The sequence below is a fragment of the Bos taurus genome, chromosome 10 (genome assembly GCF_002263795.3).
Source record: "Bos taurus isolate L1 Dominette 01449 registration number 42190680 breed Hereford chromosome 10, ARS-UCD2.0, whole genome shotgun sequence".
NCBI lineage: Eukaryota > Metazoa > Chordata > Mammalia > Artiodactyla > Bovidae > Bos > Bos taurus.
Window position 1 is genome coordinate 10337775 of NC_037337.1, and position 27360 is coordinate 10365134.

Genomic DNA, 27360 nt, shown 5'->3' on the forward strand with positions numbered 1-27360 from the left:
TTGGGTGTGGTTCCAGTACCTGCCATTTATACCAGAATTCTCAGATGTTTAATGGCAAAATAGCTTTCCAGATCATGGTTCCCCATCTGTGGATTCAGCAACAGCAGATCTTACAGCACTGTAATATTTGTCAGGGAAAAAAATCTGCATAGAAGTGGACTCATGCAGTTCAAACCTATGTTGTTCAAGAGTCAACTGTACGTATCTTACAACTCAGCTGTTTGTCTCCTAGTTACCTATACAAGAGAAATGAAAACATCTGTTCACAAAAGAAAAAACTTGCCAGTGTTTGTGCCAACTGGATTCCTGGTAGCCCCAAACTGGAACAGCTCAAATAACCATCAATAGGTGAATGAGTAAATAAAATGCGGTATTTCCATATGATAGAATAATATTCGACAATGCAAAGGTGGTCTTCCCTGATGGCTCAGTGGTGAAGAATCCACCTGCCAATGTAGGAGACGCAGGTTAAATCCTTGGGTCCGGAAGGTCACCTGGAGAAGGAAATGGCAACCCACTCCAGTATTCTTACCTGGAAAATTCCATGGACAGAGGAGCCTGGCGGGTTACAGTTCATGGGTTCGCAGTCAGACATGACTTAACAGCTAAACAACAACATAAGACACAGCAACAGAGACACACCTCAAAGTCATGCTAAGTTGAAGAAGCCAGATACAAGAGAATATATACTGTGTGAAGGGATGAATGGCAAGGTGGTACTGGAATATTTTGGAGGTGACAGAAATGTTTTGTATCATGATTGTAGTGGTTGTTTCTTGGGTTTATGGCAATCAAAACTCATCAAATCACGTACTTTAGACAGATTGATTCACTTGATTATATGTAAATTAATTAAATCCTGATTAAACAGCTTACAAAAAGTTGTGCTGAGCGAAAGATGCCAGACACAAAGTATAAACTACACCTCCATTTACATGGAATTCTAGAAAATTGTTCTGAGGAGTTGTTGCCTGTGGTGGGGCCGGGGAGATTCTCTGAGAGGAGCAGATGTAACAGTCCTTTGGAGAGATTGATGTATTTTAAATCTTGATTATGGTGGCTGTTAACATGAGTATAAAACTTTGACAAAATTTATGTTTAAAACATGGGTACATTTTGTTGTATATAAATTATAACTCAGGTAATTTTTTAAAAGAGGAATGAGCAAAATGTACAAGTTTATGTAGAGACACAAAATGAGGCGATCAACATAGCCTGAAGACATACAGTAAAAGAGGGATTAGTGAGCTTCACTATTGAAGAATAAGAAGTCAGTAGGAAGTGAGTATACATGTTTGTATTAGAGATTGAAATTGAGACTATTCCATATATATATAAGAATAGGAATGATATAATAAACAGGCATAGTACTTGGGTTTTTAGACCCAGTAAATTATTCAAACCTTATTGAATCACCAGCCCAGCACCATGTGTGGAGGCCAATAAGTGTCATGGCTGGGACTGGAGCACATTTGACTGCAAAGCCTGTTCTATTAGTTTTTCCACTGGGTGTGAATTGTTTGGTATGCCTCAGGTCTAAGGATTTGTAGGAGAGAAGGTATGGTCAGGACCTAGAAAGCTGTATCATCCCATGGAGTTTGACCTTTACTCTTTAGCCTCATCCCTTTCAGAAGCTCCCAGACTTTAATGTACTGGTTCTTTAACATGTGAAAAATGTGAGCCCCAGACAGGGAGCGTCAGTATTGTTAGAAATACAGATTCTTAGGCCTTACCTCAGATACCCTTAACCGAAACTCCAGGGAAGAGCTCAGCCATCTTTGTTTTAACAAGTCTTCCTGGTAAGTAGGACACACTGTGCAGTTGAGAGCCGCATGTCTAATAAAACCTGAAACAGCTGAGGCTTGGAGCACACTGAATTCTGAGATACCTTCACTCTGGGCCTCAGCTTTCTCATCCGTAAAACAAAAATTAAACTAGATGATCCTTGGGGAGTTACCTGGGGGTCCAGTGACTAGGACTTTTCACTGCTGGGGGCCAGGGTTTGATCCCTGGTTGGGGAGCTAAGATCACACAAGCCGTACAGCATGCCGCCCCCCGCCCCCCACCCCCGCCAAAGGAGAGAGAAGCTTAAATAAATAAGTAAAAGTAAATAAACTAGATCCTCTCTAGATTTTTAAAGACACCCAGTGTCTTAATGAGTCACAGTGAGTTCACCTACTGATAGTCTTCCTGGATTAACCATAAGCACTTCAAACACATTGTCCAACTTATTTTTAATAACTTGCTGAAAGCACATAAGTTAAAAACTAGAAGGCATCCTCAGCTTTTCCCTCCCCTTTGCATCCTGTCATATCATTTAGCAATTTGACTATTTTCTGGTTGTAATTTGAATATACTCTTCTTCCTCTACCCTTCCCCTCCCCCAGGGAAATCTGTAGGTGTCTTTGTGTGAAATAGAAAAAGACACCCATCTCCACACTATTCCAACAGACAAGTGGGCATATGCAGCAGTACAGATGGCTTGGCCAACCTCCTGGTTTTGTGCAGCGTGCAATTTTTACGTCATTGGACCACTATATACTCTACTGTGTACATTGTGAAATATATAGTGCTTGCTTGTTTTGTTGTTCAGTTGGTAAGTTGTGTCCAACTGTTTGTGACCTCATGGAGCCCCTTTGAGCCCACTAGAATCTGTCCATGGGATTCTCAGGCAAGAATACTGGAGTAGGTCGCCATTTCTTCTCCAGGGTATCTTCCCTACCCAGGGATCGAATCCACATCTCCTGCTTGTCAGGAGGGTTCCTTACCACTGAGCCCCACTATACATTATATGTAAGCACTATACATATAGTGCTTACCACTGTACATTAAGATACTTATCTCTCACCTGAACTATTTATTGATTTCCTTATCTTTAGATGCCTTTTACCTTCAAAAATGCATCATTTCATACTCTTTCCTGAGGATATTACATTTTACATTTACTTTGAATGTAAAAATGCATGAAATACATGATGCCGAATCTAATTATGTCATCCTGTTAATCAAGAGTCATATAACTCCTAGGCCTGGAAAATTCACATTAAGATCACCACTACATCAGTATACTGACAAGTTTATCTTTGCATTTGTTTTACCCAAGAATCAGAGTGCTTTTTAAAAAAGTACTATCTCAACAATAGAAGTAACACTTAAGCATCTCATATAAAACCCAGTATCCAAGCTAGTAATGTACTTTATAATAAGTAATTCCTTGCCAAGAAATCTGTGTTTATAAACTAGTCTCACTATCCTAGCTACCTAAACTGACACATACTTTTTTCCATGTTAAAAACAGACACTGTTTTCTTTCTGGCCCTGAAATTGACAACAGAGGAGTCACTGTTTTTAGCACATGACCCAGCTGACCAGTGCTGTGCATCTTTGGATTCGCCAAGTTAGGAAAAGAACTCAGTATCCTAGCTTAACGTCTTCAGTACAATAAACTATAATCACATTTTTAAACAGTAGGCTGTAGCATTAGCTACTGAGTTTTAGAAGTCAGTGAAAACACAGCATTTAAAAAGCATAGCATGTTTCTCTTCTGTGTATTTGGGTATATATGTGCGATGAAGGTAAAGATAATCCAACAACAAAGTACAGGTTATCTCCAAATACCAGATTTTTTATATTTTTTTATTTCTCATTTCTGTACAGTGTTTAACTATGCAAGTAAAAGTTTCTATCTTCATGATCTGAGTTAAGATTTTTGAATTACGAGCACTGCTCATTCTGTTTATTACATTTTCTGTACCACAGTTGGGTTTGTTGGGATCTAACTGGAAGATCAAACCAGTTATTTCAACAGAGAACCATAAGGCAGCTCTCAGGTACCAGAGTTAATTGCAGAAACGGCCACCACTCCTAGGATTGGGGGTTACAAAGGGAAAAGGTGAGGATAGGCCCTATGAAGCTGACCTCTGAGGAAGAAGACTGCTGTTTGAGAGAACCAGACCCCTGGGGATAAAGCACTGATGGACTGGTGCTGCTTTGTCTTGGGCACACACAGTGAGGCCGGTTCTGCAGAGCTTAAAAACTGCAGACTCGTTTCTGTTAACTTCTTGAAGAAGGTACTAGATGCTGAGATTAAAAAGCGAGACTGGAATGATGATCACAGAACAGCAAACAAGAAAGTCAAGTGACAAAGATAGGAAGACGCAAGGTGTCTCTTTCCTTCAACTCTGAAATCTCCTCCAGCCCTTCCTCCTGGCAAAGGATAAATGTGGTTTTCAGAGCCCGAATCCTAGCATCACAAGGCAGAAGGCTGAACTTGGAGGTGATAGAATCCAAATACATTTTGACTTTCAAAGTCAGTGAAAAACTGTAGCTAACCTAAATTACAGTCTTAGGTATAATAACCAGACGGAGTTTAGTCATGTCATTGAAAGGGACTTCTGTCATAACATGCTGAATAAGAATTTAAGTTTTGCTGCAGTGATCAATTTATTAAATCCTTTTTTCATATTTGTGAATCTTTTGCTTTTTAACTTGTTTTAAATTGCAACAAATGAAAGCACAAAACCTTGATGGTTTTATTACAGAAAACAAGTTTTCTAGACTCTTACATGCAAAAAGTCTAAATATGCCACCTACTGCTGAGAATGCCACAGTGGCTTCCAGTTGCTTGTCACGTGCAGCACAAGCTCCAGAGCCTCCTCATGGTGATCATAGCCTACTTGTCTAGGCTTATCTTCCTCTACCTTCATCTGTTTTACCTGAACTCCAGGTAGGCTGGACTGCTCTCTGTCCTTTACCATACATTGAACTTAACTTGCCTCAAGGCTTTTCTCAGGTTAATTCTTATCTACAGCACGCATTTTGGGTGATTCTCTTTTCCCATATCCTCCCCATGTAACTGTCAAAATCTGACCCCTCCTTCAAATCCTTCTGCAATTTATGGACTTCAGTAAAGTTTGTTTGTCCTGATCTAAACAGCTAAATGTGTTCAAAGATTATGGTATCATAAATTCAGTTCAGTTCATTCACTCAGTCGTGTCCGACTCCTTGCAACCCCATGAATTGCAGCACGCCAGGCCTCCCTGTCCATCACCAACTCCCAGAGTCTACTCAAACTCATGTGCATCGAGTCGGTAATGCCATCCAGCCATCTCATCCTCTGTTGTCCCCTTCTCCTCCTGCCCCCAATTCCTCCCAGCATCAGAGTCTTTTCCAATGAGTCAACTCTTCGCATGAGGTGGCCAAAGTACTGGAGTTTCACCTTTAGCATCGTTCCTTCCAAAGAACACCCAGGACTGATCTCCTTTAGAATGGACTGGTTGGATCTTGCAGTCCAAGGGACTCTCAAGAGTCTTCTCCAACACCACAGTTCAAAAGCTTTTTAGTTCCTCTTCACTTTCTGCCATAAGGGTAGTATCATAAATTACTTTTCAGAAAAGGTTTTAGTCAATTTATAGTTCCACCAGCAGTATATTATGTGTCTCTTGTCTCACCGTGACCTCACTAACCCTAGTTAGTCTTGTTTTTAATTTTTGCTTAGTAATTTTTCTAAATGGTTTGTCATCCTACCATCTAAAAACAATCAGAAGGTTGTGTGTTCATGTCACGTTGGGGTCAGAGTGGCTTTTTTTAGGGGCTTCCCTGGTGGCTCAGATGGTAAAGCGCCTGTCTGCAATGCAGGAGACCCAGGTTTGATCCCTGGCTTGGGAAGATCCCCTGGAGAAGGAAATGGCAGCCCACTCCAGTGTTCTTGCCTGGAGAATCCCATGGACAGAGGAGCCTGGTGGGCTAGTCTGTGGGGTTGCAAAGAGTCAGACACAACAGAGCAACTCCACTTTTCATCTAAAGACAGCTGTTCCTCCCCTCTTCTCTACCAATTTATTTTTAACTGGGTTCTTTCTTTTTTACTTGTTATTTTATATTGGAGTATAGGTGCTTTACAAAGTTGTGTTACTCTCAGATGTACAGCAGAGTGATTCAGTTGTACATAATACATATATCTGTTCTTTCTCAGATGCTTTTTATAACTGGGTTCTTTCTTCACAGGAGAAAACATAGGTTCTCCCTCTAACCTGCTCCATGGCCTCCCATTCAAATAAAGCGTAGTGCCTACCCTTAATAAGCCTTATTCCCTTCTCCTATTCACTTACACAGATTTCTGAAAAGAGAGTATTTACACGTTTCTGTATCTCTGTCCTCCTTAAAAACATGTATGGAAGTGGAATTTTATTCACTCTTTCAGGAAATATTTTAGATTACCTAGTTCATGCCAGGCAGCATGCTAGTGAAGAGCAAGCAAGCAGAGATACTGTGCATTCTTTGCCCTCACGGAACATTCAGAGTGGGAAGCAGGTGATATAAAATAAAATACGAGTGTGATAAGAGGTAAGAGCCAATCTGATCACACGGACCACAGCCTTGTCTAACTCAGTGAAACTAAGCCATGCTGTGTAGGGCCACCCAAGATGGGAGGGTCATAGTGGAGAGGTCTCACAGATTGTGGTCCACTGAAGAAGGGAATGGCAGACCACTTCAGTATTCTTGCCTTGAGAACCCCATGAACAGTATGAAAAGGCAAAATGATAGGATCCTGAAAGGGGAACTCCCCACGTTGGTAGGTACCCAACATGCTACTGGAGATCAGTGGAGAAATAACTCCAGAAAGAATGAAGGGATGGAGCCAAAGCAAAAACAGTACCCAGTTGTGGATGTTACTGGTGATAGCAAGGTCTGATGCTGTAAAGAGCAATATTGCATAGGAACCTGGAATGTCAGATCCATGAATCAAGGCAAATTGGAAGTGGTCAAACAGGAGATGGCAAGAGTGAATGTTGACATTCTAGGAATCAGCGAACTAAAATGAACTGAAATGGGTGAATTTAACTCAGATGACCATTATATCTACTACTGTGGGCAAGAATCCCTTAGAAGAAATGGAGTAGCCATCATGGTCAACAAAAGAGTCCAAAATGCAGTACTTGGATGCAATCTCAAAAACGACAGAATGATCTCTGTTCGTTTCCAAGGCAAACCATTCAATATCATGGTAATCCAGCCTACACCCCAACCAGTAACACTGAAGAAGCTGAAGTTGAATGGTTCTATGAAGACCTACAAGACCTTTTAGAACTAATACCCAAAAAAGATGTCCTTTTCATTATAGGGGACTGGAATGCAAAAGTAGGAAGTCAAGAAACACCTGGAGTAACAGGCAAATTTGGCCTTGGAATACGGAATGAAGCAGGGCAAAGGCTAATAGAGTTCTGCCAAGAGAACACACTGGTCATAGCAAACACCCTCTTCCAACAACACAAGAGAAGACTCTACACATGGTCATCACTAGTCAACACTGAAATCAGATTGATTATATTCTTTGCAGCCAAAGATGGAGAAGCTCTATACAGTCAGCAAAAACAAGACCCGGAGCTGACTGTGGCTCAGATCATGAACTCTTTATTGCCAAATTCAGACTTAAATTGAAGAAAGGAGGGGAAACCACTAGACCATTCAGGTATGACCTAAATCAAATCCCTCATGATTATACAGTGGAAAGTGACAAATAGATTCAAGGGACTAGATCTGATAGATAGAGTGCCTGATGAACTATGGATGGAGGTTCGTGACATTGTACAGGAGACAGCGATCAAGACCATACCCATGGAAAAGAAATGCAAAAAAGTAAAATGGCTGTCTGAGGAGGCCTTACAAATAGCTCTGAAAAGAAGAGAAGCGAAAAGGAAAGATATAAGCATCTGAATGCAGAGTTCCAAAGAATAGCAAGGAGAGATAAGAAAGCTTTCCTCAATGAACAATGCAAAGAAATAGAGGAAAACAACAGAATGGGAAAGACTAGAGATCTCTTCAAGAAAATTAGAAATACCAAGGGAACATTTCATGCAAAGATAGGCTTGATAAAGGACAGAAATGGTATGGACCTAACAGAAGCAGAAGATATTAAGAGGTGGCAAGAATACACAGAAGAACTGTACAAAAAAGAGCTTCACGACCCAGATAATCACGATGGTGTGATCACTCACCTAGAGCCAGACATCCTGGAATGTGAAGTCAAGTGGGCCTTAGGAAGCATCACTATAAACAAAGCTAGTGGAGGTGATGGAATTCCAGTTGAGCTATTTCAAATCCTGAAAGATGATGCTGTGAAAGTGGTGCACTCAATATGCCAGCAAATTTGGAAAACTCAGCAGTGGCCACAGGACAGGAAAAGGTCAGTTTTCATTCCAATCCCAAAGAAAGGCAATGCCAAAGAATGCTCAAACTACTGCACAATTGCACTCATCTCATATGCTAGTAAAGTAATGCTCAAAATTCTCCAAGCCAGGCTTCAGCAATATGTGAACCATGAACTTCCAGATGTTCAAGCTGGTTTTAGAAAAGGCAGAGGAACCAGAGATCAAATTGCCAACATCCGCTGGATCATGGAAAAAGCAAGAGAGTTCCAGAAAAACATCTATTTCTGCTTTATTGACTCTGCCAAAGCCTTGGACTGTGTGGATCACCATAAACTGTGGAAAATTCTGAAAGAGATGGAAATACCAGACCACCTGACCTGCCTCTTGAGAAACCTATATGCAGGTCAGGAAGCAAAAGTTAGAACTGGACATGGAACAACAGACTGGTTCCAAATAAGGAAAAGGAGTACGTCAAGGCTATATATTGTCACCCTACTTGTTTAACTTATATGCAGAGTACATCATAAAGAAACGCTGGGCTGGAAGAAGCACAAGCTGGAATCAAGATTGCCAGGAGAAATATCAGTAACCTCAGATATGCAGATAACACCACCCTTATGGCAGAAAGTGAAGAGGAACTAAAAAGCCTCTTGATGATAGAGTGAAAAAGTTGGCTTAAAGCTCAGCATTCAGAAAACTAAGATTATGGCATCTGGTCCCATCACTTCATGGGAAATAGATGGGGAAACAGTGGAAACAGTGTCAGACTTTATTTTTGGGGGCTCCAAAATCACTGCAGATGGTGACTGCAGCCATGAAATTAAAAGATGCTTACTCCTTGGAAGGAAAGTTATGACCAACCTAGATAGCATATTCAAAAGCAGAGACATTACTTTGCCAACAAAGGTCCGTCTAGTCAAGGCTATGGTTTTTCCAGTGGTCATGTATGGATGTGAGAGTTGGACTGTGAAGAAGGCTGAGCGCCGAAGAATTGATGCTTTTGAACTGTGGTGTTGAAGAAGACTCTTGAGAGTTCCTTGGACTGCAAGGAGATCCAACCAGTCCATTCTGAAGGAGATCAGCCCTGGGATTTCTTTGGAAGGACTGGTGGTGAAGCAAAACTCCAATACTTGAGCCACCTCATGCGAAGAGTTGACTCATTGGAAAAGACTCTGATGCTGGGAGGGATTGGGGGCAGGAGGAAAAGGGACGACAGAGGATGAGATGGCTGGATGGCATCACCGACTCAATGCACATGAGTTTGGGTGAACTCCAGGAGTTGGTGATGGACAGGGAGCCTGATGTGCTGTGATTCATGGGGTGGCAAAGAGTCGGACACGACTGAGCAACTGAACTGAATTGATCTGAAGAGGTAAGAAGAAAAGGTATTTGTTACACTGAAGAGCTTATACTGGCTATAACATTGAGCCAGGGAAGACATCCATGAACCAGTAATTGAGCTGAGATCTGAAGATATGGTGGGAATTCATAGGCAGAAGGAGTTTGCCTGTACTCCAGAACTGTTGTTGCCAAGTTCATGCTGTTAGGTCCATGAATACTGGTGTTGTATCTACTTGACCCCTAAGCAGTGCTTGATAGAGTTGGTTTCTCCTCCATTGAGTCTTCCGACTTATGTGTTGTGATTTCTTACATGAACTGATTCACTGTCATTGCTTTAAATGTCTTCTACTGTGTCAAGGGTGTGTGTATGCTAAGTCGCTTCAGTCGTGTCCAACTCTTTGCGACCCCATGGACTGGAGCCCTTCAGGCTCCTCTGTCCATGGGATTCTCCAGGTGAGAATACTGGAGTGGGTTGCCATGCCCTCCTCCAGGGGATCGTCCCAACCCAGGGATCAAACCCACAGTTCTTATGCCCCCTGAATTGGCAGGTGGGTATTTTACCACTGGCGCACCTAGCAAGGGTATCCAAGGGTACTTAGAATTAAACTTAACATATATAAAATGAAATTCTTGACAATTCCATGTACATATTTTTTCTTGGTAATCCTGGAATCATTTTTCCCTCTATTTGGAAGACTGTTTCTTTAAGGAGCAGTATATTATATACTATATTATATAGTATTATATTATATACTATATTGTTGCTTCAAGACTAAATGAAATCTTATAGACTGTTCTTTTGATTTCTGTTCCTTTAGTTGTACTGTTTAAAGAGTATGACCCTCATTATTTCTACTTTAGAAATTTGCTTACTTGATCAGTTTTTAAGTGCACCAGGGATGGACTAACATTTTTCACTATAAAGTTTTTCCCGATCATCCTAATATTGGTGTTACTAACTTAACTGTTTAATTTTTAATCTCTTTCTCGGTATGTGGTAAAACACTACAGAGTATACAGAGGGTCTGTGGCTGTTTCCTGAACTGTACCTTTACTCCATATTAACATACCTGTGTAGTGCTTTTCTGTACTTTGATATTAATATTGTTACTTCTGTGACATTCACCTGGCATATCTCTGTCCATTACCTGATTTTCAACTTTTCCTTTGTCCTTTCATTTTAGCTGTGGCTCTTATAAATAATATGTAGCCAGTTTTTCTCTGTTACTTACTTATTGCAGAGTCCTTCAGTAGGCAGATAGGCTTATTTTTTATATACTGTCAACCTTATTTATTTATGTTGATGATTAAATAAGTACTTTATTGGCACAAATAATTCTTAACCTAAAAATATAATTATCATAAAGGAGGAAATAAAAATTTTCCAGCACCCCAAAATAATTAGTCAAACATTTTGTTCTGTGTTCTTCATTTATATATATATAGAAGAGAGAAGGCTAAAGAATCCAATAGAGGAGGAAAAGGGAAACAGGTTTCTGTATTAACTGTCTTCAACATTCTTGTTAATTTAATTGTTTTGTAAATTGATAGCATTTCCTCAAGAGCAGAGAAAAGTAAATATTCTTTTAGTACCAAGAGTACCTGACACACAAAGTTCAGTAGATGTTTAAGGAATGAATAGAGAAAGAAATTATTTTTTCAGTTTTTCTTTTTTCTCTGTAAAGATTTCTATGGAAAATGACTACCTGGGCCCCCGAAGAATTGAAAGTCTACAGAAAGAGGATGCTGACTGGCAGCGGAAAGCCCACATGGCCGTGCTGTCCATTCAGGATCTTACCGTCAAATACTTTGAAATAACAGCTAAAGCTCAAAAAGGTGAGTTTCCCAGTACAGTTATCCTTGTTAGGTATTTTTAAAAGTGAGTGGAGGTTTTTTTTCTTAATGAGTCGTTTAAATGTTTTTTGTTCACAATAGTTATAGAAAAGAATATAAAGACCCTTCAATCCTAGCAGTTAAAGAAGATCACTATTAAGTTAAGGTATATCCTTCCAGTCTTTTTCTAGGCATTATGTGTTAACATATACTCACCTGTAAAATAATTAAAAATAATGGGTATTTGTATAACAGATGACAATTCTGACAGTAAATGTTTACAGTTATAGGGTTCACAGCTTAAAGGCAAAATTCCCAAGAAGACTGCCTTCCCTTCAGACACTACTTGCAAATTTGGGATGTCCACAGGCCATCTGTACTTCTAAACAGTAGACTACAAATTTAGTGGTTCTGCTACAGCCCTTTTAAGTTTGAAAAATTCACTACAGTGACTCAGAGAACTCAGGAAAACATAGTTCCCATTACAATTTATAAAAGATAGAAATCAAGGGTTTCCCTGTGACTCAGTGGTAAAGAATCCGCCTGCCAATGCAGGGGACACAGGTTCTATCCCTAATTTTTGAAGATCTTGCACACTGCAGAGCAGCTAGCCCCGTGTGCCATGACTGTCGAGCCTGAGCTCTAGAGCCCGGGTGCTGCAGCCACTGAAGGCCGCACACCCGAGAGCCTGTGCTCCACAGTAAGAGAAGCCACCTCAGCGAGTGCACCTCTAGTGCACCACACAGGAGAGCAGCGCCTGCTCGTGCAGCTGGAGAAAGGCCCGCACAGCAGCGAAGACCCAGCATAGCCAAAAATAAACGAGGAAACTTCTTTTAAAAAGATAGAAATCAAGCCAAATGAAGAGATACATATGACAAGGTCTGTCTGTCTAGGTCCATTTCTTCCAACTCCTTTCCATAGGAGGCCACAGAACTCTCCACCACTCTCTGAGAAGCAGTTTGAATTATTCATATTCATATAGAGCATTCTACATTCATAATTTTCTGCATTACCTTCATATTCCTGAGCTGTTGGAAAATAATTTCCAGTGAAGTGAGCAGCAGTTAGGTGGAAAAATACATCTGTCAAGAGATGTTGGTAGACAAAGTATTGACTAGCTCTTATAGTAGGTAACAACATGAGACTGAATTAGGACAGAAACTGCTCTATATACATAGCCCTTAAGTGGAAAGCAGAGAAAAGGCTCCAGACTATTTTTGCTTTTACAGAATGTTTAGCTTTATTAAGTTGTGATTACAGATTCCGGTGAAAATCAGGGGAGTAGCAGACTAGGTATTTAAGTAACTAGTTTAACTCTCCTTGATTTTTAAGTCACCAAAACTCTTCAGTTTCATATATCTGTGTTGAAGGTGTTGATAATGCCACCATGCCTATTCTGTAGGATTGCTAGGCAGATAAATAGAATATATGGAAAAAGTACTTTGAAATAAACATAGCATTGTGTTAATCTGAGTGATTGTGGTTGTGTGCATGAGGGAGAGAAGAAACAAAACAGACCACGTATTTGGTTAATATTGCTATGTAAAGTGAGAGAAACACTTGAGTACATATTATCCTCTCATTTAATTTCCACAAGTCTTCCAAGGAGGTACTGTATTTCCTTATGTTTATCATTCAAGGGAATTTAGCCCAAGAGCAGGTAAGTTTCTGCCTTAAGTTACATGTTGATGGGTACAAGTGAGAATTTAACTCCAAGCTGTCTCCTAACCCACTGCTGCTGTTTTTGCCCCTACATTGCACTGCTGTATTGATACTACGGTTGCATAAATATTGTCATACATTTTTTTAAAGAGATAGGCAGAGATTTAAAATGGCAGAATCATTTGATATGTAGGCAACATAAGTAGATGTTATTTGTTAAACCCTAAAATTAAGGATCAGATTAATGTTCAAATATGTTAGCAGTTAAAGGCCACAGAAAAAGAAACCAAAAGAACTATATTGAGAGACGATTCTGAGTAAGTAGATTGCTCATTTGTCATAAGAACTCAATAGATTTTTAAGATTAAGTCAAGAAATAGTAATGTTCTTGAATGCAGATAATTACCACGAACAGGTTCCAAGTTGGTTGCATCTGGTCATTGGGACTAAGGGTGGAGGGAGGGAGTTGAGCCCAAGAAATTATTCTTTCCACTTTCAGCTTCTCTGTACAATTTTAATTTTTAAGTATGTTCTAGTATCTTGCCTAGAAAATCCCATGGACGGAGGAGCCTGGAAGACTGCAGTCCATGGGGTCGCTGAGGGTCGGACACGACTGAGTGACTTCACTTTCACTTTTCACTTTCCTGCATTGGAGAAGGAAATGGCAACCCACTCCAGTGGTCTTGCCTGGAGAATCCCAGGGACAGGGGAGCCTGGTGGGCTGCTGTCTCTGGGGTCGCACAGAGTCGGACACGACTGAAGTGACGCAGCAGCAGCAGTATTACTGTAAAAAATTTTCTGAGGCAGATGTTATTGAGATACTTTTTGCAAAGAGAGTTATGATGTATTGAAATACAAAAGTATTAATCACTTAACCTCTGAGCATAAGAAACTACTAGAGAATGTATATTGACCTAAAGAGTATATTAGATACTTCATAATCAGATTGCCTGCCTCTTTTATGTTACTTAAAACATGTTTCTGACCTGTTAATCAGAAGGGACATAGAATGGTTGGATTCATTGTATAAGGACCCAAGATGAGCCAGCACCACACTGTTATCAGTTAAACAGTTAACTGATATCAGTTAAAACTTATTTAACTGGAAGATATTATCTGTTTGAGTGTCAAGAAATGTTTCCTGGATGAGGCCTCTGTTGTGGCAAACTGGAAGTTTTTCTTTTTTTGTATGGTGGCCAGAAATTGGGTGTCTTCCTTGGGGCTTAACTGTACTCCAACAGTAACCTTAGTGGCATAAGTGTCATGATAATGTCTAGACACTTATTTCACCCTATATCATATCATTGAAATACATTTGAAGAACTCAAAAAGGTACATGAATTTAAATAATTTTTAAATAACCTTTAATAGTTATGGTTCTGATTTCAAGTAACATACCTCAGAAAAGGTATGAACCTTCACAGAATAAAGTTTTATAGAAATTGTGAAATTTAATAATACTGGAAAATGTGAAAAGAATATTTTTAAGTAAGTTTTAAAATTAACCTGAAAACTTAAGTTTCATCTTGAGAAAGTTATTTCTCGGGATGATTATTTAAAATTCTTATTGGAGACATTAGAGAAAATCTAAGATAGTATTGATTTATATAGGTTATACGTATTTTATCATGTTATAGGTAATCTGTCATGAACCGGTATAGGTAATTTATCATGAGGGTAGGATTTATGTGCTTATCTTTGAGTGGGTGATCAGTGTGATCTTAAGACTTCCAAATTCTTGAGTATCAAGTTGTTTCATGTCTTAATGTCTCAATGTCCTTTTTAAAATTATCAATAGCTGTGTATGATCGAATGCGAGCAGATCAGAAGAAATTTGGTAAAGCGTCATGGGCAGCAGCCGCTGAACGTATGGAAAAACTTCAGTATGCAGTTTCTAAGGAGACTTTGCAGATGATGAGAGCTAAAGAGATCTGTTTGGAACAGAAGAAACATGCTCTAAAAGAAGAGGTAACAAAAACCATAAGAAAGATATATTTAAAATTATTTTTAATTTAGATGTGCTGTATTTGGTACAAGACTTAAATTTTTCTGACCCTCCTGGCAGCACTGTCTTCATGAGGTGATGATAACTTTCACATTGGGGCCTATGATAGAATTCGAGTTTTTGCATTTTCACAGCATCTGAGCGTGACTGTAGGCAGCAATTGTTAACAATTGTTAAAAGAAAAAGGGGCACTCATTTCCTATCTCCCCTTCAACTCTCACCACACCTTGGCAACTATTTTCTCTCTTTAGATTTGCTATTCTGGACATTTTATGTAAATGAAATCATAAGACATGTGATTTTTTTTTTAATGCTTTTCACCCCACATAATATAATGTTTTCAAACTTCATCCATATTGTGGCATATTTCATTGCTCAGTCTACTTCTTTTTCAAATGATACACCACTCTATAGTTACACCACACTTTATGTGTTCATCAGTTGATGAACTTTTGGGTTCTTTCTATTTTTAGAGCTCTATGAATAAAGCTGTTATGAACATTTTAGACAAGGTTTTCCTTTATCTTGGTGTGAAATGCTATTTAACCTATTGAGGAACTGCCAGACTGTTTTCCAAACAGCTGTACCATTTCCATCCTCATTAGCAGTGTACAAAATGATAGAATTTCTCCACATCTTTCTTTACATTATCACTAATACTGTCTTTTTTGTTTTAGCCATCCTGGTGGGTGTGAAGTGGTGTCTTGGGGTTTTGATTTGCATTTCTCTGATGGCATTTATGTCTAGTATCTTTTTGTGTGCTAAATTGGCCACTTATATGTCATCTTTGGAGAAATTTTGATTCAGATCATTTGCCCATTTAACTTTTTTTTTCATGGCCTGTGGATCTACTGGAAAGCTAAGAAGCTTCATAATTTCTTTACATATTCCAGAGACAAGTCTTTTATCAAATACATGATTTGTAAGTATTTGCTCCCATTCCGTGGCTTGACTGGATTGGCTTCTAGTATGTATCTGTGAAAGTTGTACATTCTACTCTAGAGAAGAACAAAATGTCATCACTGTTTTTATTAATATAGCTTTATGTAAAACACATTGCTTTATGAATGTGCCTATGCATGTCTAACTCTTGTTTAAAAAAGACTGTATGAGGTAATCTATAATATATTATGGCTCTGATCTAGAAAGAACTTTTGTTAATGGATTTATTTTTCCCTCTTCTTTTTTGCTACTATTGTTAAAGGAAAAGTTAGAACTTGTTCTGAACTTTTTCACACTATTCAGAATCTCTTACAGATTTTAGCTCCATCTCTTCTTCATCTGAGGCATTTCCACTCTAACCTTCTTTTCTATTTAGCTTTCTCCTTTATGTTTCTAGATGTTTCTCAAGTTCTAGAACTTTAAAACTTGAAATACTAGCATTTTATTGACTCTGAAATAGAGTGCTACTCTTTATCACACTGACTAGCTTTATTCTAACCAGGATGAATAGTACTAACAACATAGGGTGCCTAAAAGAGCTGCAGAGAGTTAGGTTTATAACTGTTTGCCATTGCAAGAACATTTCTTACTGGAATTGGTCTCTTGTGGTAGACGAAGGGCGAGGCTGAAATGGGCCAGGGAGTTTGGCATTTATCAGTGGGGTCATTTTCCCTGGGGTCATCCCAGTACCATAATAGTCTGTTTTGAATGTTCTGGATTATGTTTGAGTTCTTCAAAGGATTTGGTAAAACTGTTTTTACCAAAAGAGTTCCAGAAAAACATCTATTTCTGCTTTATTGACTATGCCAAAGCCTTGGACTGTGTGGATCACAATAAACTGTGGAAAATTCTGAAAGAGATGGGAATACCAGACCACCTGACCTGCCTCTTGAGAAACCTATATGCAGGTCAGAAAGCAACAGTAACTGGACATGGAACAACAGACTGGTTCCAAATAGGAAAAGGAGTACATCAAGGTTGTATATTGTCATCCTGCTTTTAACTTATCCTGTCATCCTGCATTTAACTTATATGCAGAGTACATCATGAGAAATGCTGGGCTGGAAGAAGCACAAGCTGGAATCAAGATTGCCAGGAGAAATATCAATAACCTCAGATATGCAGATGACACCACCCTTATGGCAGAAAGTGAAGAGGAACTAAAAAGCCTCTTCATGAAAGTGAAAGAGGAGACTGAAAAAGTTGGCTTAAAGCTTAGCATTCAGAAAACTAAGATCATGGCATCTGGTCCCATCACTTCATGGCAGATAGATGGGGAAACAGTGGAAACAGTGTCAGACTTTATTTTTGGGGCTCCAGAATCACTGCAGATGGTGATTGCAGCCAAACTTTTACTCCTTGAAAGGTTATGACCAACCTAGATAGCATATTGAAAAGCAGAGATGTTACTTTGCCAACAAACGTCCGTCTAGTCAAGGCTTTGGTTTTTCCAGTGGTCATGTATGGATGTGAGAGTTGGACTGTGAAGAAAGCTGAGCGCCAAAGAGTTGATGCTTTTGAACTGTGGTATTGCAGAAGACTCTTGAGAGTCCATTGCCTGCAAGGAGATCCAATCAGTCCATCCTAAAGGAAATCACTCCTGAATATTCATTGGAAGGACTGATGCTGATGCTGAAACTCCAATACTTTGGCCATCTCGTGCGAAGAGTTAACTCATTGGAAGAGACTCTGATGCTGAGAGGGATTGGGGGCAGGAGGAGAAGGGGACGACAGAGGATGAGATGGCTGGATAGCATCACCGACTCGATGGACATGGGTTTGAGTGAACCCCGGGAGTTGGTGATGGACAGGGAGGCCTGGCGCGCTGCAATTCATGGGGTCACAAAGAGTCAGACACGACTGAATGACTGAACTGAACTGAACTGAACTGGACTTAATACAGTCCATGGAATTCAGGCCAGAATACTGGAGTGGGTAGACTTTAGCCTCTCTAGGGGATCTTCCCAACCCAGGGATCGAACCCAGGTCTCCCACATTGCAGGCGGATTCTTTACCAGCCCAAGAATACTGCAATGGGTAGCCTATCCCTTCTCCAGTAGATCTTCCCAACCCAGGAATCGAACCGGGGTCTCCTACATTGCAGACAGATTCTTTATCAACTGAGCTATCAGGGAAGCCCTGATAAATTATGGGGAGATGTTTTTAAAAATGTTGATATGTTACATCTCCTTAGGTTATTTTAAAAACAAATACTTCTTCCAAATGTGACAGTGGTACATTCCATGATACAAAGCTGAACTTCGAATAACTTTTAAATTAACTTTGAAATATTAAATATCACCCGGGGAAGCAAAATCCTATTTGATTAAGATTTTAACTACACTTTAGAATAAGTACTATTCTTTTTAATTTATCTTCTTTTTAACTGAGTCTTGATTATAACCTCTTTTTAGGTCACAGACTCTTCTGCTTGTAAATTTGAAAGCTAGAAACACTGTACTCAGAGGAAAAAAATACATGTACACACAGCTTTGTACACAAATTTAGTAGGTTGTCAAGTCATCTGTAACTTAAGATGACTTAGGTCACCAGTCACTTCCCTGGTGGCTCAGAGGTTAAAGCGTCTGCCTGGAATGTGGGAGACCTGGGTTCGATCCCTGGGTCAGGAAGATCCCCTGAAGAAAGAAATGGCAACCCACTCCAGTACTCTCGCCTGGAGAATCCCATGGAGGGAAGAGCCTGGTAGGCTACAGTCCATGGGGTCGCAAAGAGTCGGACACGACTGAGCAACTTCACTTCTAAGTCATCTGTACCTGAGCCATTGACCCCAGATTGTCTGCTGGTGTTCAGTTGCTTCATGGATTTACCCTGTCTGATCAGTTAGAATATATTTCCAAACATAACTTGATTTTTTGTTCTCTCCAACTAGATATGTCCTTATTTTTATTTTCAATGCAGATGCAGAGTCTACAGGGTGGTACAGAAGCCATAGCTCGATTGGATCAGTTAGAAGGTGATTATTATGATCTGCAACTTCAGTTGTATGAAGTGCAATTTGAAATCTTGAAGTGTGAAGAGTTACTGTTGACAGCACAACTGGAAAGCATCAAAAGACTTATATCAGGTATGATGTGTATCTAACAACACAAGTCCACAAAAATACTTCTGAACGAATGATGGAATTTCCCCATGTATTTGTTTGCTTGCTTAGGAAAAATGTACATGGATACTAGCTTTATTTCTTCTGTTGAGGCTAAAAAAACTTAATGCAAAGTCAAACAATGATTTAGTAGAGGTAGCAGTTCAACTATGATCTTACCTTTGTAAAGTACTTTCTAACTTGCTTTGTTGCTTCAGCCAGAATCTGTACTCTCAAATTTTTAATTTGGTAGACAAGGTTCATAGCTTCTTACATTGAACACTTAACTGTGTGCCAGATAGTGGCACACACATCCCCCCTCTGAGATGTATTTCCCAATAATCACAGTTTTACAGAGAAAGTCAAGAGGTAATGGCTTTGCTTGAGGTTACAGAATTAGTGAGTGGATCAGAGTTCCTCTGTCTGGCTCCATAGCCCATGCTCTTAACCATTGCCTCTTGTTTCTGTTTTGTAACAGAAAAGAGAGATGAAGTAGTATACTATGACACTTATGAAAGCATGGAGGCCATGCTGGAGAAGGAAGAGATGGCAGCGTCTATGCATTTTCAGAGAGAAGAACTACAGAAACTTCAGCAGAAAGCACGCCAGCTGGAGGCAAGACGTGGACGGGTTTCGGCCAAGAAAGCATACCTCAGAAATAAAAAGGTATAATTGCTTGACTGTAACCTTAATTTACATCTTGCTTTTATTCACTACTTAATCCTTGACCCATATCTAATAATTCTAACCTGATTTGTCACTAATACTTGCATATATTTTAAAACTGAGTAAGAATAATGTCTTCTCAATACTCGAGCCATTATATTGACATATGGTTGTTAGAGAATTACCCTCTTAAACATGTTAGAACAACCAGTGGTGATGTGCTGTTTGCCTCAGCCACCCAAAGGTGATTCTGCTTGGGCATGACTACAGGACTCTATGTAATGCAAATCCTGGCTCCTTTTTATTTAAGGAGGCCAGGGGTGCTCTATAATTAAGTTGACTGGTTCTAACCTCACTCTTCAAGGAAATTTTTATTTATGTATAAAAGAAATTCAATTTCCATGCAAATAGGGACCAAAAGAAAGCAGGAGTAGCAATACTCATATCAGATAAAACAGACTTTAAAACAAAGGCTGTGAAAAGAGACAAAGAAGGTCACTACATAATGATCAAAGGATCAATCCAAGAAGAAGATATAACAATTATAAATATATATGCACCCAACACGGGAGCACCACAGTACGTAAGACAAATGCTAACAAGTATGAAAGGAGAAATTAACAATAACACAATAATAGTGGGAGACTTTAATACCCCACTTACACCTATGGATAGATCAACTAAACAGAAAATTAACAAGGAAACACAAACTTTAAACGATACAATAGACCAGTTAGACCTAATTGATATCTATAGGTCATTTCATCCCAAAACAATGAATTTCACCTTTTTCTCAAGCGCACATGGAACCTTCTCCAGGATAGATCACATCCTGGGCCATAAAGCTAGCCTTGGTAAATTCAAAAAAATAGAAATCATTCCAAGCATTTTTTCTGACCACAATGCAGTAAGATTAGATCTCAATTACAGGAGAAAAACTATTAAAAATTCCAACATATGGAGGCTGAACAACACGTTGCTGAATAACCAACAAATCACAGAAGAAATCAAAAAAGAAATCAAAATTTGCATAGAAACGAATGAAAATGAAAACACAACAACCCAAAACCTGTGGGACACGGTAAAAGCAGTCCTAAGGGGAAAGTTCATAGCAATACAGGCACACCTCAAGAAACAAGAAAAAAGTCAAATAAATAACCTAACTCTACACCTAAAGCAACTAGAAAAGGAAGAAATGAAGAACCCCAGGGTTAGTAGAAGGAAAGAAATCTTAAAAATTAGAGCAGAAATAAATGCAAAAGAAACAAAAGAGACCATAGCAAAAATCAACAAAACCAAAAGCTGATTCTTTGAAAGGATAAATAAAATTGACAAACCATTAGCCAGACTCATCAAGAAACAAAGGGAGAAAAATCAAATCAACAAAATTAGAAACGAAAATGGAGAGATCACAACAGACAACACAGGAATACAAAGGATCATAAGAGACTACTATCAACAATTATATGCCAATAAAATGGACAACGTGGAAGAAATGGACAAATTCTTAGAAAAGTACAACTTTCCAAAACTGGACCAGGAAGAAATAGAAAATCTTAACAGACCCATCACAACCATGGAAATTGAAACTGTAATCAAAAATCTTCCAGCAAACAAAAGCCCCGGTCCAGACGGCTTCACAGCTGAATTCTACCAAAAATTTAGAGAAGAGCTAACACCTATCCTGCTCAAACTCTTCCAGAAAATTGCAGAGGAAGGTAAACTTCCAAACTCATTCTATGAGGCCACCATCACCCTAATACCAAAACCTGACAAAGATCCCACAAAAAAAGAAAACTACAGGCCAATATCACTGATGAACATAGATGCAAAAATCCTTAACAAAATTCTAGCAATCAGAATCCAACAACACATTAAAAAGATCATACACCATGATCAAGTGGGCTTTATCCCAGGGATGCAAGGATTCTTCAATATCCGCAAATCAGTCAATGTAATACACCACATTAACAAATTGAAAAATAAAAACCATATGATTATCTCAATAGATGCAGAGAAAGCCTTTGACAAAATTCAACATCCATTTATGATAAAAACTCTCCAGAAAGCAGGAATAGAAGGAACATACCTCAACATAATAAAAGCTATATATGACAAACCCACAGCGAACATTATCCTCAATGGTGAAAAATTGAAAGCATTTCCTCTAAAGTCAGGAACAAGACAAGGGTGCCCACTTTCACCATTACTATTCAACATAGTATTGGAAGTTTTGGCCACAGCAATCAGAGCAGAAAAAGAAATAAAAGGAATCCAAATTGGAAAAGAAGAAGTAAAACTCTGACTATTTGCAGATGACATGATCCTCTACATAGAAAACCCTAAAGAGTCCATCAGAAAATTACTAGAAATAATCAATGACTACAGTAAAGTTGCAGGATATAAAATCAACACACAGAAATCCCTTGCATTCCTATACACTAATAATGAGAAAACAGAAAGAGAAATTAAGGAAACAATTCCATTCACCATTGCAACGGAAAGAATAAAATACTTAGGAATATATCTACCTAAAGAAACTAAAGACCTATATATAGAAAACTATAAAACACTGGTGAAAGAAATCAAAGAGGACACTAATAGATGGAGAAATATACCATGTTCATGGATTGGAAGAATCAATATAGTGAAAATGAGTATACTACCCAAAGCAATTTATAGATTCAACGCAATCCCTATCAAGCTACCAACAGTATTCTTCACAGAGCTAGAACAAATAATTTCACAATTTATATGGAAATACAAAAAACCTCGAATAGCCAAAGCGATCTTGAGAAAGAAGAATGGAACTGGAGGAATCAACCTACCTGACTTCAGGCTCTACTACAAAGCCACAGTTATCAAGACAGTATGGTACTGGCACAAAGACAGAAATATTGATCAATGGAATAAAATAGAAAGCCCAGAGATAAATCCACGCACATATGGACACCTTATCTTCGACAAAGGAGGCAAGAATATACAATGGATTAAAGACAATCTCTTTAACAAGTGGTGCTGGGAAATCTGGTCAACCACTTGTAAAAGAATGAAACTGGACCACTTTCTAACACCATACACAAAAATAAACTCAAAATGGATTAAAGATCTAAACGTAAGACCAGAAACTATAAAACTCCTAGAGGAGAACATAGGCAAAACACTCTCCGACATACATCACAGCAGGATCCTCTATGACCCACCTCCCAGAATATTGGAAATAAAAGCAAAAATAAACAAATGGGACCTAATTAACCTTAAAAGCTTCTGCACATCAAAGGAAACTATTAGCAAGGTGAAAAGACAGCCTTCAGAATGGGAGAAAATAATAGCAAATGAAGCAACCGACAAACAACTAATCTCAAAAATATACAAGCAACTCCTACAGCTCAACTCCAGAAAAGTAAACGACCCAATCAAAAAATGGGCCAAAGAACTAAATAGACATTTCTCCAAAAAAGACATACAGATGGCTAACAAACACATGAAAAGATGCTCAACATCACTCATTATCAGAGAAATGCAAATCAAAACCACTATGAGGTACCATTTCACACCAGTCAGAATGGCTGCGATCCAAAAGTCTACAAATAATAAATGCTGGAGAGGGTGTGGAGAAAAGGGAACCCTCTTACACTGTTGGTGGGAATGCAAACTAGTACAGCCACTATGGAGAACAGTGTGGAGATTCCTTAAAAAACTGGAAATAGAACTGCCTTATGATCCAGCAATCCCACTGCTGGGCATACACACTGAGAAAACCAGAAGGGAAAGAGACACGTGTACCCCAATGTTCATCGCAGCACTGTTTATAATAGCCAAGACATGGAAGCAACCTAGATGTCCATCAGCAGATGAATGGATAAGAAAGCTGTGGTACATATACACAATGGAGTATTACTCAGCCATTAAAAAGAATACATTTGAATCAGTTCTAATGAGGTGGATGAAACTGGAGCCTATTATACAGAGTGAAGTAAGCCAGAAGGAAAAACATAAATACAGTATACTAACGCATATATATGGAATTTAGAAAGATGGTAACAATAACCCGGTGTACGAGACAGCAAAAGAGACACTGATGTATAGAACAGTCTTATGGACTCTGTGGGAGAGGGAGAGGGTGGGAAGATTTGGGAGAATGGCAATGAAACATGTAAAATATCATGTAGGAAACGAGTTGCCAGTCCAGGTTCGATGCATGATGCTGGATGCTTGGGGCTGGTGCACTGGGACGGCCCAGAGGGATGGTATGGGGAGGGAGGAGGGAGGAGGGTTCGGGATGGGGAACACATGTATACCTGTGGCGGATTCATTTTGATATTTGGCAAAACTAATACAATTATGTAAAGTTTAAAAATAAAATTAGAGAAAAATAAATAAAAAAAAAAAAAAAAGAAATTCAAAAAGGCAAAATGGTTGTCTGAGGAGGCCTTACAAATAGCTGAGAAAAGAATAGCAAGGAGAGATAAGAAAGCCTTCCTCCCTGATCAATGCAAAGAAATAGAGGAAAACAATAGAATAGTAAAGACTAGAGATCTCTTCAAGAAAATTAGAGATACAAGGGAACATTTCATGCAAAGATGGGCACAGTAATGAATGGAAATGGTATGGACCTAACAGAAGCAGAAGATATTAAGAAGAGGTGGCAGGAGTACACAGAAGAACTATACAAAAAAGATCTTCATGACCCAGATAACCACGATGGTGTGATCACTCACCTAGAACCACACATCCTGGAATGCGAAGTCAAGTGGGCCTTAGGAAGCATCACTACGAACAAAGCTAGTGGAGGTGATGGAATTCCAGTGGAGCTATTTCAAATACTAAAAGATGATGCTGTGAAAGTGGTGCACTCAATATACCAGCAAATTTGAAAAACTCAGCAGTGGCCACAGGACTGGAAAAGGTCAGTTTTCATTCCAGTTCCAAAGAAAGGCAATGCCGAAGAATGTTCAGACTACTGCACAATTACACTCATCTCACACGCTAGCAAAGTAATGCTCAAAGTTCTGGAAGCCAGTCTTCAACAGTATGTGAACCATGAAATTCCACATGTTCAAGCTGGATTTAGAAAAGGCAGAGGAACCAGAGATAAATTACCAACATCTGTTGGATCATCATAAAAGCAAGAGAGTTCCAGAAAAACATCTGCTTTATTGACTATGCCAAAGCCTTTGACTGTGTGGATTACAACAAACTGGAAAATTCTTCAAGAGATGGGAAATACCAGACCACCTTACCTGCCTCCTGAGAAACCTGTATGCAGGTCAAGAAGCAGCAGTTAGAACTGGACATGGAACAACAGACTGGTTCCAAATTGGGAAAGGAGTACATCAAGGCTGTATATTGTCACCCTGCTTATTTAACTTATATGCAGAGTACATCATGTGAAATGCCAGGCTGGATGAAGTGCAAGCTGGAATCAAGATTGCCGGGAGAAATATCAATAACCGCAGATATGCATATGACACCACTCTTATGGCAGAAAGTGAAGAAGAACTAAAGAGCCTTTTGATGAGAGTGAAAGAGGAGAGTGGAAAAGTTGGCTTAAAACTCAGCATTCAGAAAACCAAGATCATGGCATCTGGTCCCATCACCTCATGGGAAATAGATGGGGAAACAGTAGAAACAGTGTCATACTTTATTTTTTGGGGCTCCAAAATCACTGCAGATGGTGACTGTAGCCATGAAATTAAAAGATGCTTTTTCCTTGAAAGAAAAGCTATGACCAACCTAAACAGCATATTAAAAAGCAGAGATATTACTTTGCCAACAAAAGTCCATCTAGTCACAGCTGTGGTTTTTCCAGTAGTCATGTATGGATGTGAGAGTTGGACTATAAAGAAAGCTGAGCATCAAAGAATTGATCCTTTTGCGCTGTGGTGTTGGAGAAGACTCTTGAGAGTTCCTGGGACTGCAAGGAGATCCAACCAGTCCATCCTAAAGGAAATCAGTCCTGAATATTCATTGGAAGGACTGATGCTGAAGCTGAAACTCCAACACTTTGGTCACCTGATGGGAAAAACTGACTGATCTGAAAAGACCCTGATGCTGGGAAAGATTGAAGGCAGGAGGAGAAGGGGATGACAGAGGATAAGATGGTTGGATAGCATCACCTACTCTATGAACTTGAGTTTGAATAAGCCCCAGGAGTTGGTGATGGACAGGGAAGCATAGCATACTGCAGTCCATGGGGTTGCAAAGAGTTGGACACAACTAAGTGACTGAACTGAACTGATAAAAGTGTGTACCAATTTAATGTATAGTTTTCATTCTTATATTAACTAAATCTGAGGTAGGGAAACTTAGCCGTATAGATTCTGCACATTTAAACTTAGTCTCTTATCTGCTGTGAGTGATCACACCATATAGTCAGAGGTCTCCAAACGGTCTTGTTCCCTGCCCTCCCCTTTCCTTGCCCCCAGACCCCCAAGTTCAACAGCTGAGGTGACAGAACTGCAGGGGAAAGGAGGAGTGACAGAAGGCTGGCAAAAGAGGAAATTAGAAACACTGTTTTGAAAAGAAAGATGAACCACACATACTGTACAACAGATCAAGATGACTCTCTATGTAGCAACACCCCACATTCCTTGCCTGCATATCAGCATTCCCAGGGTCACAGGCTCCCCGGTCAATCTGGCATCCATGATAGAATTCCACACCCAGGGGTAGTTCTTTTGCTACAAGTAAATCACACCCTGCCTGTCCTCTTAAAAGAACAAAGATGATCTCTGGCTGTCCCATGAGGACTTGAGGTCTGTCCTTTGTGATTGAACTTTTCAGGAAGAATAAATAGAAACAACATTGTTCTTTTATATCTTAATTCTCCCGGTAGCCAAAAAGCATTCTCATACTTGAACATTCCCTTATCCTATTTGCTGTAACTATTTATTTCACTGCAAAAATGTTAGTGATACTTACTATGAGGTATTGCTTTGGATCCTGCCGGAGTTACTGGGCAAACGATGGCATATGCAACATATCACCTTTCTAAAATAAAAATAAATAATTTTGAAACACACCTGAGCTCTGTTCTAGATAAGGAATTATAGACTTGTATCCTCGTTATAACCAAGGGAACTAAGTCTGCCCAAGGAAAGTGGCTAGTATGGCTCAGAGATAGAATTCTATCCAAGGTCTGTGTGACTTGGAAGCCTGAGCCATTGTATCACTACGTCATGTCACTTTCCCCTGTGGAGATTGCCTTGGAGAGGTTCATTTCATGATCAATACTTTTTAGGCAATATAGTTAACCCAGTGTGGGTTGAAGATAGGAAAGTGATAAAACAATTGCTTTAAAATATAGCTTCCTGGCTTGAAAGATTACTCATATATGACTTAATGAGGTTAGAAGAGTGATCTTTTGGTATAACTTTGAAAGTGTTGGAAATTAATGTTAACCTTTGTATCTCTATAGGACCAGAGAAAATGAAGACAGCCTGGTACTACTGGAAAGATGCCAGATAATAGGATAGTGCATTATTTTGTAAAGAGCACGTATCTCTTATTTAATATATTTTCATGTGATTAGATTTAGCATATCTGTATTATACTTTCTTATCTTTAAGGTCTCTTTTTAGCTTTGAAATCTACCTATGCCCAGAAGATTCAGATTTCATGATAGTGTTTAAACCAATCCAAGCAAAATCATGTTATTTAAT

General features: G+C 39.2%; 1 protein-coding gene and 1 non-coding gene across 2 annotated transcripts in view; both read left to right on the forward strand.

Moving 5' to 3' along the window:
• JMY (junction mediating and regulatory protein, p53 cofactor) overlaps positions 1-27360 on the forward strand; it is an 81438-nt gene that overhangs the window by 32027 nt on the left and 22051 nt on the right. Inside the window, 4 exon segments of the mRNA XM_002690458.6 lie at positions 11174-11324; positions 14782-14951; positions 18850-19015; positions 19509-19696. Of these exon segments, the coding sequence (XP_002690504.2) occupies positions 11174-11324; positions 14782-14951; positions 18850-19015; positions 19509-19696 (675 nt within the window).
• On the forward strand, positions 5596-5667 carry TRNAC-GCA (transfer RNA cysteine (anticodon GCA)). The gene has a single exon. It is a non-coding gene; the product is annotated as a tRNA-Cys (tRNA).